This window comes from Cyprinodon tularosa, unplaced genomic scaffold (assembly GCF_016077235.1).
Source record: "Cyprinodon tularosa strain WSP-4 unplaced genomic scaffold, ASM1607723v1 ctg432, whole genome shotgun sequence".
Taxonomy (NCBI): Eukaryota; Metazoa; Chordata; class Actinopteri; order Cyprinodontiformes; family Cyprinodontidae; genus Cyprinodon; species Cyprinodon tularosa.
This window is the reverse complement of record NW_024039155.1, coordinates 51106-63748: the sequence shown is the minus strand read 5'-3', so window position 1 is coordinate 63748 and position 12643 is coordinate 51106. Positions and strand designations below refer to the sequence as shown.

At 36.5% G+C, this 12643-nt stretch overlaps 1 protein-coding gene across 1 annotated transcript in view; it reads left to right on the top strand.

Annotated features, from left to right (window-relative positions):
• LOC119792840 (interleukin-1 receptor accessory protein-like 1-A) overlaps positions 1–12398 on the top strand; it is a gene marked incomplete at its 3' end in the record, with an annotated part of 224291 nt that extends 211893 nt beyond the window's left edge. Inside the window, exon 6 of the mRNA XM_038299665.1 lies at positions 12324–12398. Coding sequence (XP_038155593.1) covers positions 12324–12398 — 75 coding nt within the window. The remainder of the gene's footprint in view (positions 1–12323) is intronic.
• Positions 12399–12643: the final 245 nt, after the last annotated feature.

Genomic DNA, 12643 nt, shown 5'->3' with positions numbered 1-12643 from the left:
AAAGCCTTGGTGATGTTACTGCTACCTCCACTGTAGACCTCCAGAAATCCCTGTAAATGTCGCTTTCAGTCCAGGCTTCTGTGACAGCAACAACAGCAAAAATAAAACAGCCATCAAAAAAGGATGGTGCCAAACACAGATAAAAAAAAATGTGACTGCAATCTCAAGCAGAGGAGAAAAAAAATCACATTGTTGAAAAGGAATTTTGAAATGCATTGAGGATATACTTCCCGTTCCTTCCTACTTCTAGGATCAGTAGAAAAACTAAAACATTACATCCAATAAGATTATAGATTAAAGGTTTATTCCTTTTAAGTCTAACTCAAATCACTAAGAGAAACATGTATATATAACAAAAAAAAAACTCTTCTCACCCACCGCGGGCGGTCTCCCTTTTTTCCTCCAAGCTTGGGTCCACTAACAGAGGCCTGGGAGCTTGATGGTTCGGCGCAGTATCTTGCCTTTTTCTGGACCAAGATATCTGATGTATTTCGAGGCATTTGCTGTAGCCACTCCTCAAGTTTTGAAGTTTGGGGATCACTGCCCAATTGCACCAATGACCACAGGTATAACTGATGCCTTGACCTACCAGGTTTCCTCCAGTTTCTTCAGCTCTTCTCTGAGCCCCTGGTATTCTCTATATTCTTCTCTTTATATATCTATATATATCTATATCTAAATATTTATATATATATTACATATATATAACACACTGACTGACTGTCACATAAATGTCTTTGGTGTGAGGGTGTTTTCAAATGATGGCCCAGGAAGGTCATATGATGTAGTAAATAAACTACATTAATATAGCCATCTTATGCTTGAAAACTACTGTCACAAACACACACTCAGTCATAGATTTAGATGCAGATCAACATCAGTCAACTCTTTCAAATTTATTCTTAATAAAATTGGTCCCAGGGCAGAGCCCTAAGGTAGTATGCAGGGTTCAACACCGTCACATTTTAGGTTGTTCATTCAGACACTGAAACTCCTCACAGTTAGATAAGAAGATTATCACTTAAACACTGTAACACTTAACCCAAACAAAATAATACCCTCAAACACAAGTTCATAATGTTAAACTGAGAACCCTCACCAGTATATTTAGAGCTCACAATAACAGTGTGACAGTGTGACAATGACAGTTAGTGGTTAGGTTTGTTTTACAATTTACAACCGGGTGTTCATAGGCTTAAGTTAAGTTTTGCGTCTAGATGTAATTAGGCAAGGCAAGTTTATTTGTATATCACAATTTAGTGATAATCCAAAATACTTTACAAAAATTAAACAATAAAATAGATGGAAAAGAAAAACAGATTAAAAGCAAGTAGAGATAAGAAATGATAAATGTAATGCTAATAAGACGGTTGGACCACAAAATTGGACTAATAATACTTCTGTTAACAGTTTAACTTCCACAGTCAAAAAGAATTTCTTTACCAATGGGTTTTAAGTTTGCCTTAAAATAACTCAGGCTTTCAGCACTTTTACAGTCTTCTGGAAGTTTGTTCCAGATCAGTGGAGCATACAATAGGAACTAATTGCTGATTCTCCAGGTTTAGTTCTAGTTCTGGGTGTACAGAGTAGGCTGGAACTAAAAGACCTGAGTGGTCTGGGAGGTTAATACCCTGACAACTACCTGCTATGTGTTGAGATGCAGATTCATTTAGTGATTTATAAGCTAACAGGAGGATTTTAAAGTCTATCCTCTGAGCTACAGGGAGCTAGTGGAAGGACTTCAGAACGGGGCTGAGGCTGTACTTTCTTAGTTAGTGAGAAGACTGTCAGCAGAGTTTTGGATTAGCTTCAGCTCTCTGATGGACTTTTTAGGCAAACTTATGAAGACACTGTTGAAGTCATTAATTATAATGATAAATGCATGAAGGAGTTTTTTTCTAGATCTTGCTTGGACATTAGTCTTTTAATCCTGGTAATGTTCTTCAGGTGTTGCCAGATAGAGTCAAGGTTTTCTGGCCCAAAAATCTGTTAAAAACCGTCACATCACACAACAACCAGCGCAATTGATATACTGTTATATTTACCGTGTGAACATAAACACACTTCAATACAACTTAATTCAACACTACATGTCAAAACGCTATAATCCAACAAAATCTGCCCAGAGTTATTCTCCATAAACAACTTTGACCCAGACATCACCGTGATCTCAGATCCAGTGAGTGTCATGTGACACATCACATACATCTAACCACTAACACGTTGGCAGATGGATTCATAACCACGTAGACTACTCCTCTTTTTACATTTAGAAGACAAACTACGATCAGTGCGCACACGCAAATATGCTAAGCTTATATTGACATGACTGAAATATTTATATTTATTATGGTTGATTTTGAATTCTTACCTTTAATGCTTATTAGCATATTGGCTGGAACATTGAACATATAAGCACTGAACATCTACTCCGGTGAACTATAATACAATCCATTGTGATTTCTGATCAGTACATGGTTGAGTGAAATCTCCCCGATATCGGTCAGGCAGGACGGAAGGATGCTGATGTCCATCCATTCCGTGTTAGTCCAGTTCGCACATCCATCAAACTTGACTGGAGCGGCAGGCCCATGCGATTTCTGGAGTCATTATTAAGCAGACCAATTTTCGGAAAAGCTCTTTTAACTGGTGCATTTGATATAGGGAGGGTGAGGAGTTTAATTGCACCAAGCGCTAAATCCTGAAAGCAGTGGTTTCTTCCAACATGTTTAAAAGATTCTTCTTCCAACCACAATGCATCGATTGTCAACGCCAGGTTTATCACACCAGATCCACCTGCCGCTAAAACTACCATAATCTGTGGTGCCACTACATTAGTTCTCTGTTGTAAACAAGATGAGAAAGTTCAGGGAGGCTTTGCTATGAACCAGTAATGATGAGTGATTGGTGGGCATGTGTTTTAATAGGTGAACTCAAAAACCCCTTATCTGACTCCGAATCAGCCCAAATGATCTCCCCCCAAAGCAATTTTACCCTCAAAATCAAAATAAAGGATAAAGGGCTGTTTTGGTAGCTGCCTTAGAATTAGTGTATAACAATAGAAAAGTCCTAAAGCAGTTAACTATAAAAAGTTGCTGTATTCTTGAATTTTTTTTCATGATAAGCTCCTAAAGGAGTTTTCCTTTCTGCTTTTTTATGACAATACTGGTTCCATTCCTAATTCCTATGCTTGAAGTCAACATTTAAACTCTAATTCTATCCCTACATGTTTTCATACAGGACTCATTCTAAGCGTTGCACACATAAGCAACTGTATGCTCATACGCACGAATATGCATACGCTCACATACTGAGAAAGCAGAATGACAGTGAACCTCTACCAATCAATAATACATTTTACCCGTCCTCCTGTTCATTGTGTGTCTCTGTCACTTAGCATTGGTCTTTTATCTTTCAGCTTTTCTGTCACTTTCCTCTGTCAGCAGATACATTTTTAATTGCTCTCCATGTCGCTCTTATTAGGTAATGACTTACTGAGTGTGATTTCCAGTGGTTTGTTACTGTATTCTGCAGACGAGCAGCAAGCTATCAGGCAGACACCTTAATTTTCTTTTTATTCTTATTTCACAAAAAATGTGTACACAGTTGGAGCTCCTCTTGGAGAAGCTTGATCATTGACGTTTCATTATAAGACAGTCTGTATGCAGTAATAACACATAAAATGACCATCTCTCCCAAAAGAGAGTAATTGCACTTGCTTTTTGTGATGAAAATATAGATATATTTCTTTATGATATTGATTGAGTAACCTGACAAAGTCTCTCCATGGAGTATAGTTCACTTTTTTACATTGAGTGGTTTCAGCTTTTCCTTTGCTCCTAGAGAAAGGAACAGAGCTAAACAGTGCTTCTGTATGATATGGTTAAAAATGAATATAACTGCTGTTATTATCATCCCTCAGAGGGCACCAACAAATTCACTGCTCAGCTTCTTTCATGCGAGAAATGGTTCAGTCTGCAACTAAATTCTCAATACAATAAGGTGACTTTAAAAGGAAATCATACAGGGAGGTTATTGCTCCATCAGGATTGAAATGAAACTGACTGAAAGGTGACTACAAAACAAAGGAAGGTCACTGTTAATATATGGAGATCTCCCGCAGTACAGTGCAGGAGTCTATCAGCCAGGGAGGAGAAAAACGCTGTAGGGACTCACAAGGACTTTGTGTTTGCTCAAGTCTCTTTTCCTTTATTTTTGTGAGACAAAATGCATTCTTCTGTCCAAATCGTCATGTGTGGCCACCCCCAATGTGTCTGTGGAGTATTTCACGCAGAAGCCATTTATTGCTTCCATTTTCTTAGATTTTTCACCTTTGTGTTTGATTTTCTACATCTTTAATGCAATTCCCAGACAGCACCCCCGCAAACGAGCATAGTGACAGAAAAAGCCCAGTGATCCAAATATCTTAGCTCCATCCTTAATTCATTAATTTGATGTTTGCCTACAGTCGGTCACCCGGAATAATCTATCTGGAAAGTTCGCTGAGCTTTGCCACCAAGCAGAATTTGGATTCTGGATGAGTGATCACAAAGCTTAAATCCACACAGCCTCACACTGTGTTTATATATCAAACATGTAGTCCAGTTTAGTGGCGCTTTAATCTCACTTAAAACCTGCTTAAGTTCAATGAAACGCTTAAGTCATTTCAGACCAACATTTTTACCTACTGAATACCTTACTATTTTTTTGGGGATCAGAAGAGGCTCCTAAATAATATTACTACCTACACAAAGAAGGTATGTTTGTTGGCTGGTTGGTCGGTTTGTTTGTTTGTAAGTAGAAATACTTAAAAAGCTATGAACAGATTTTAATGATATTCAAGGAATAACCCATAAAAGTTTGATCCAGATCATAATCCAGATACATGAATGTTTTAAAAGATTAACATTGTGAGATAGGGATATATTTATCTGAACAAGCAGTTCCCCCTAAACCAGCTTCAACATTGGACTCAAAAATTCTGCAAGTAATATACTAAAGAGGATAAAAAAAGAACAAGGGAAAAGTAAGAGGTGCATCTCTAAAATGCAAACGTAACTATTTATAATTACAGTATTAGTTAATAAATCATGCATTTCAGGCCTATATTCCTGTATTAAAAACTGAAAAGCAGAATATTTCTCTCCCAAGGGCAAGTGTCTTTAGCTGTGTTTGTTTGTTGGTTTGTCAGTTAGCAGGATTACTCAAAAACGTTTAAACAAATTTTAATGAAATCTTGTTTTCAAAGGTGCGCCTCATTCTAAGAAACAATTAATTGGTAATCACTAAGATCATGTGCAAGTTTTAGGTATAGGTGTACAGGGCAAAAGCCATTGCTTGGCAGAAGTCTGAGTTTGAGTGCTTTTTAAGTTATAATTCTTGTTTGTTTTATTTTTTTATTTGACCTTTAATAATACACGTGAATCTTAATACAAAATAGTTATTTTCAAAAGTGCATAAGGTCATAAAAAGTGCAGAAAAGCAACATCATTTGATGCCTAAATTGTATTTAAAGCCCCTTTCACACTTTGATGATTTAGCCAGCAGATGCAGCCCAAAACCTTCTACAACGCTGACCTACGCTGACCTACGCTGAACTTTCTTTGCATTTTTTTCAATTTTGGGCACATGCATAGAGTAATCATAATAAGTCCAGAACTTATGTCCAACGAAAGCCTAACTTATCTATAATGCAAGGCAGTGTAATGTCAATGAAATGTTACAAGCCAGTGTCCTGAGGGGAGCAGTGATGCGCCCGGAGATGCCCGACTGCACATCAAAAAAAAAAAGAAAAAGAGAGAAAGAAAGTTTGCATTCACAGCAGATTCAGTGTCTGCTAGGAAGTTTGTTGGTCGTGGCCGTGGGCGGGAACGCAGGGAGCATCTATCACACTCACCTTCTTGCTCATCCTATAATGGGGATGAAGTCTGGAGATCTGACAGTTTGATCCTGTAAACCCCCTTTTATACCAAAACGCTGCCAATACGGCATTAAAAAGTCACTGTAAGTTAGAAACATGTTCAGCAGTTATCTAGAACACGTCAAATACAGTGATATGCGTTGAAGATAAGTTCTTGATAAGTTAACCATAAGTTATGAACAAGTTACATAGGATTTTGATTAGATAGACACCACGACTTATGATTAACTTACACTTAACGTATGTCAACAATCATATGACTTACCTGTAACTTACGCCCCATGTATGAGCATACACTGGCATACATCGGGAAATTTTGAGCATGTTGATGTGTGCCAGCGTGCTTCGGTGTGCTTTAGCATACTATAGCATGGTCATAACGTATACAAAACGAACCCATAACTTATCCACGATTGCCAGCATTTTTGCCAGATTTTTTATACTTCAGGCATACACTGTCTAAATCTTCAAGGCTTCAACAAGGTCATATTTAAATACTTTCCAAAGTATTTCAGTCACAACTGCTGCTGAGCTGTGAGCGTGACACTTGGACAACATCACCCAATTGATCAGCCAGCAGCAGGCCTACTGTATAACGACGGGTATTCCTTATAAGGTGTTAGAATGCATGAAAGCCAATAAGCTATTATTCTTGACCATCCTGTATCATGTAACACAGTCCCTGCTTGGTCATCTCAAGTACCTGAAAAGCCGTGGTTCCTAGAGTTGTGTGCACCAGTGGGCCAGTCATCTGCTGTCCGTATGCAGACTTATCAACTTCATGTATCTGGTCAATGGTAGTGGTGCTGATCGCAAAACTCAGGAGTTTTTTACACAGCTCGTCTTAGGTGTTTTAATTATTGTGTAGGGAGGTAAACATGGACAGAACATAAAGAAAATGGTTTCCATTCTTTTCTTTCTATCTGGTGGCTAATTGTTTTAATTTGAAATATAATTTGACATTAGAGATGTGCTGTCAATTTTCACATCCCTGATGTTGCTGCTATTTTCAAATATCCATTACTGTAAAAATGTCTATAGCTGTATATTGGTTATGTATTCTCCAGGTGAAAAGGTTTTATATTGTTAAAACACTTTAGAGCACAGTATTTTATTATTTATCTTTTAACTCTTCACTATTATGTTATTCTTATACATTTTTCTAAGGTCCACATTTGTGTGACCATTTTTTCTATGATCTTTTTGCTGCTGTAAACACCAGAATGTTCCCATCATGGGACAATAAAGGGATTTTCTACTCTATTCTGGAAATAATACTGTGATTCTAATTTTTGTGTGTTAATGTTAGTATTACCCTATTGGGTGTTGTACTTTAGAGGGCGGACAAGACACTTTTTTAATTTGGTAATTAAATACCTCTGTTCTTTGTATCGTCTCCTACTATCTACCCTGCTTTTTTCACCTCAGAGAATACAACATCTCTCTGCCCTTCGGCTAGAACATAGTTTTACTGTAAAGTGATTAAATCCTAAAATGTAGATATCCCTAATGACCCAATCAGCTTCATCAAAGATCTTTATTGATAGCAAATGTAAGGCTGCATCCTTTTTCTAATGCTTGAAGAATTCCCCAATTTTACTTCTAGAGCTGTGAAATGTGGTCAGAATTTCTGCAGAACTAAATTAAAATAAGAAGTATCAAAGAGTTATCTAAAAACATTGAAATCAGTATTTTTGGTTTTTAGTATCTATTTCTGGCTAATGAGGCAGTTTATATATAGTGAAATTAACATTTCCAGGAAATCTCGAAGTTTGAATAACTTTATTTAAATGTTATTTTATGTTCTTGATTTAACTGTAAATCACAGTTCTGTGTTACAGACACAAAATCTAAGACAAATACAAAACACATCAGGTTACCATCATTTTCTCATGAGGCACAAACCCAGAATCTTAAAGCTCATGTGATAAATTTACATATCCAATTACCTTTAGTAGATACTAATCTGTTTAGCAGTCTCTTTTTTAGAAGCGCCGTCTAACTCTCTACTTTTTAAATCGCTTCCCCTCGTAAACTCTGATCATTGATATATTCGTTATTTAAAAGGGGTTATATAAATTATGAGGTAAACACATCATGCCACATTTACAGCAAACAAAGGTGAGTTATGCTGTTATGAGAAACTTTACTTTATTCTGTCTTTCTTTGCCTGATAAACATTGTTCTTTTTTTAATGTGTTTATCTTCCCTCCCTTTACCACATCTGCTTTCCCTCTTGTGTTCCATGCATAGATTGCCATCATTTGTTTATCTGGCTTGTAATTAGCTATAGGATCACACATTGACTAATTATGTTTAACAGTTTGATATGTAATTAGAATTGTATCTGTATATAGTGTAAGCTGAGCTGATTAGCTCTTAACAGTGCAAATCCTTTTGGTTAAAAGCCGATGACCGTGCCTTTCATAGATATAACTGAGCTTCAGTCAATATTTACATAAATATCAGGTGCTATATCTGATCAATCTCATATAATACAACGGAGCAAGAAATGAAATATCAAAAGAGTAGTTTTATGAGACAAACTGTCCTTTCCTTTTTATGGACCAAACTCTTTAAATATGATTTGTTCTAACCAAATGTGAACGGTCAAGTTGATTTTTTTAGTGGTGTTTGTTGAATTGCACCATTTGTCCTCCAAAAGGCTTGATCAGATTTAGTCAATAAGCTGGTGTTTTGTGCTCTTAAGCTGAAACACGGTTACTTTACTTGCCCACAACAAATAAAGATGTCAGCGTATAGGGATTGCTGCTTCCAGATATACCTGCAGAGTAGACTGATGTTATTGAATTTAAGCTGCAGCTGGGAAAGGAAAAATAGGTGTATCCTAAACAAAAGACCAGCTTTATTCCTTCAGTTGAAATTATTTTCCACCTTACAGAAACCAATCTGACGCTTTCCAAAAAAGTACAAATTTCGACTTTCATAAAATTGTTTGTTTGTGCTCCCCTGAAACTTCATCCCTGAACTTCCCTAATATATTCTAAACACTCAATCAACCTTACCGTTTCCTTTTTAAGCCAGTACTGCCAAAGAAGATAGCATTTGTGGTTGCAAAAATAAAGGATGGTCAGTCTACAGAAGGCTAGAATATGAAGTGTGTGAGACAAAGAAAAAAATCTATCCTAGAAAATATCAGATTTTCATCAAAAATATAGATTTTAGATGAAGCCCATCTGCAGCGGCCCTCTCTCAGCATTGTTGTGTGTGAAGAACCGCTGGCTCTGATTGCAATTTTTAACTCAGCTTTGGAATCAGTTTTGGAAGGAATTAGACTTGGGGTTTTTGTTGAAACGTGAGCAGGAAGAGGCTCTACCTTCATTCATTTTAAAGAAAGACGTATTCGCTGTTTTACTGTCAGGCTGTTTGTTTACACCCCATAAAAAAAAAAGAAATATTAAAACTAGCCTAGCAGAAACTTAGCTTTGAGTATCTATGAAATAAAATTAACCTGAAGCAGCGGAAGGAGTAAGAAATAAATGGCATCAGTATCCAGCGGAAATAGCATAATTTGGCTAGCTATTCAGATGATAGTTTGATCTTTCTGTATCAGCCATCAAAATCTTCACCCAAACTAATATGATCATTTGATACTTTGCTTGGTTATCGCGTTACAAATTAACATAAGTAAAACACAATTCCTCAAAAACAATTATAGCCCAAAGTACAAAATTAGAACCTCAATGGGAATCACAATATTTCAAATGTTTTGGGGTTACAATATCATTGGAGCTCACACAATTATTACAACGTTATTATTCACTGATACAAAAAACACTAAAAAGGAAATTGCAAGATGGAATCCAATTACATACTTAAGTTTTAGCTCAAGAATAGATTTGATTAAATGCAGCTTAATGGTGAGGGCATAGAGCTTGAATCATGAGGTTCTGAGTTCAAGCCCCACTCCCACAGACTGACACTCTGGGTCACTGAACAAGACCCCGCACTGCTCTCTGGGCGCCCCATAATGGCAGCCCACTGCTCCACAAAGGGATGGGTTAAATGCAGAGGTAAATTTCTCCAATGTGAGATTAATAAAGTTCAGTTATTATTTATCATGATTACCCTACCAATTGAAATGGGCCAAAAACAACAATAGTGAATTGGACAAAATGTTGTCCAGATACATATAATATCAGATACATACAAGGTAAAATGCCCCTAATATAATTTAAAACCTTACAACAACAACAAAAAAGCAGAGGGTGGATGGAGCCATCCTTCCCTTAGAGATAACTACTGGGCAGCACAACTAAGACTTAATATATTCTGGTGTAACACTTCATTTGACGCTTAGTGGAAAACATTGAAGAGGATATGTCTCCCATTCCCCTACATGGCAGATATTAATCTGCAGTCCTTCTATAAAATATAGAAAACCCATAAATTAGGGTGTCTCTCAAAATATGGAAAACAGTAATAACAGAATACAAATTAGACGAGGATATTGGGAACCTTAATATGGTGTGCACTTAAGAGTGCCCCAGACAAATTAGATACGAGATTCAAGGAATGGACAAATAAAGGATTAACAGCTGTATGCTCTTTGATAATTAAGGAAAACACACTACTTAGTTTTGAAAGAATTAAAGAGAAATATGCTGTGGAGGCACATGATTTCTATCATTACTTACAGTATAGCAGAGACACTTTGTCAGTGACAACGTAAAATATATATCAGAATCAAGCAAACAGCTGTTAGAAGTGTTTAAAAGGGCTTATGGTTTAAACAAACACAGAGCTATTATCTCAGGTCTATATAAATGGCTAATAAGAATGTACAGTCATCCCTGTATATTAAGGCAAAATGAGAAATGTAAAGAGAAATAGATCTGAAAGAGAAATTGTGGTTAAAAATTGGGAATATCAATGGAAATGTAGCAGCTCACACTGTTGGAAGGATTATTAAAACCTATCGGAAGGGGATACATTATGTTTGGGAGTCACTTGCCTCAGGAGAGGCCAACATTGACCATGTGGATGGACATTAAAATGGACATATACAGAGAAATTGAGAAATGAATTACAGATGTAAACCACAAGAAGGAGTTGTTTGATTCCCGGAAGAAATGGATGGACTACATAACAGCACGTAGGCCACAATCTGACTTGTTTAACCCTTGACAATATGCTGTGTGGGTAGCACTAACCATGCCTTACTCCTTACATGTTAATGTTTGGTTGTGTCTTGATTATTTTTTTTTTTACATTTTCTGTTCTTTTATTATGAGAAACAGGACATTAATGCCAACAGTCTAAAACTGATTATTGAAATAGATGTTCATGCTATTGCTATGAAAAAGGGAAAATAAAAAACACCTGAGGTATGGGTACATATCAATATGCTGCATTCGTATAACTGCCTTTCATTTTGGTAAATTTCTATTCATCGTTTTTTTACCATGGTAGATGTAGTGAAAACAGAAGAGGGTTACAATTACCAATGTCCCCAGACAATCTGGCTCCTGGGAAGTATTTCCTGAAGTGGATATGTTCCTAAAGCAGTACTCTAAAGTGTTCCTGTTTGTCAATGTTGCAGGCATTTTAGCCAGTGTTTCTAGGATGCAAGTTTAAATCTGAGAGGTCAAATAGCTAAACGGTCCAACTCTAACATATTACTATTACTGTTTCTGTCATTTTAAGTGAGAGAAATGTGTTCCTCATAATTATAGTTACACAACATGCAGAGTTGCTGTCATTAAATCTGAACAAGTGTGTTCATAATCAGATTGTATTACTGCAACACTTGGTATATATTATATTTTCACAATGCCATTTGTATCTGTTCTGGGTATGAAGCACTTCTACTAAGTACTAAAAAAGCACTGCAAGATTTTCTCCCAACTCCACATTACATGTGATTTTGGCATTAATCATATCATATTTATCTTAATTATGTTGAACAAAAACATGACCTCCCTTTTTCATTAGTAATCCTATTTCTCTTCATTTGTGTCAGAGGAAGAAAATGGGTGAACCCTTAAAACACTAGAGAGGGCTGTCTCTTTTGCAAAAAAACACGTAATATCTTTATACGCTATAGAACTGCTGCATTCCCCATGAGAAGAGACTTAAGCAGCAGATCTGACATCTACCCTATGGATGATTAGCATCATTAGAGCATCAACTGCTCCTTCTCGCCGAGGCCACACACATACACACTGAAGGCTCATCACATCAACAACACTTAGACTAAATGCTGCCATGTTCTTGAAAGTGATCCAATAATAATTCAAAGTAGGTCAGATGCAGAAACCTTAATTGTTTAAATAGGAATTTAACAATTGTTTTTGGAAAAACAAAATGTGTGTATTTTTATGCATTTCTGAATTTGAGGCTGTTTTTTCATTTGTTTTTTTTTCTTTGTTTTTTTTTTCAGCTCCTCTGACCGACAAACCACCCAAGATCCTATTTCCTGCAGAAAATAAGATTACCAACATGCCAATGCAGCTAGGTAAGAGAGTCTTGGGGTGTTTTGTTTGTTTGCTTGTTTTTTTTGTTTTTTATTTCAGCTGCAGTGAGTTGTGTCTGAGTTTTTTCTAACTGACAGGAAGGAGAGATTACTTTAAAGAAATCATCTCGACTCTACCACACCTCCGAGCAATGCATACAGATTGGTGATGGCACTTTAATGTGTTGGGGAGATGTTGAAAGAAACAGAAAATAAAGAGAGGTATATATCCCCAAAGCTGTTTTGTC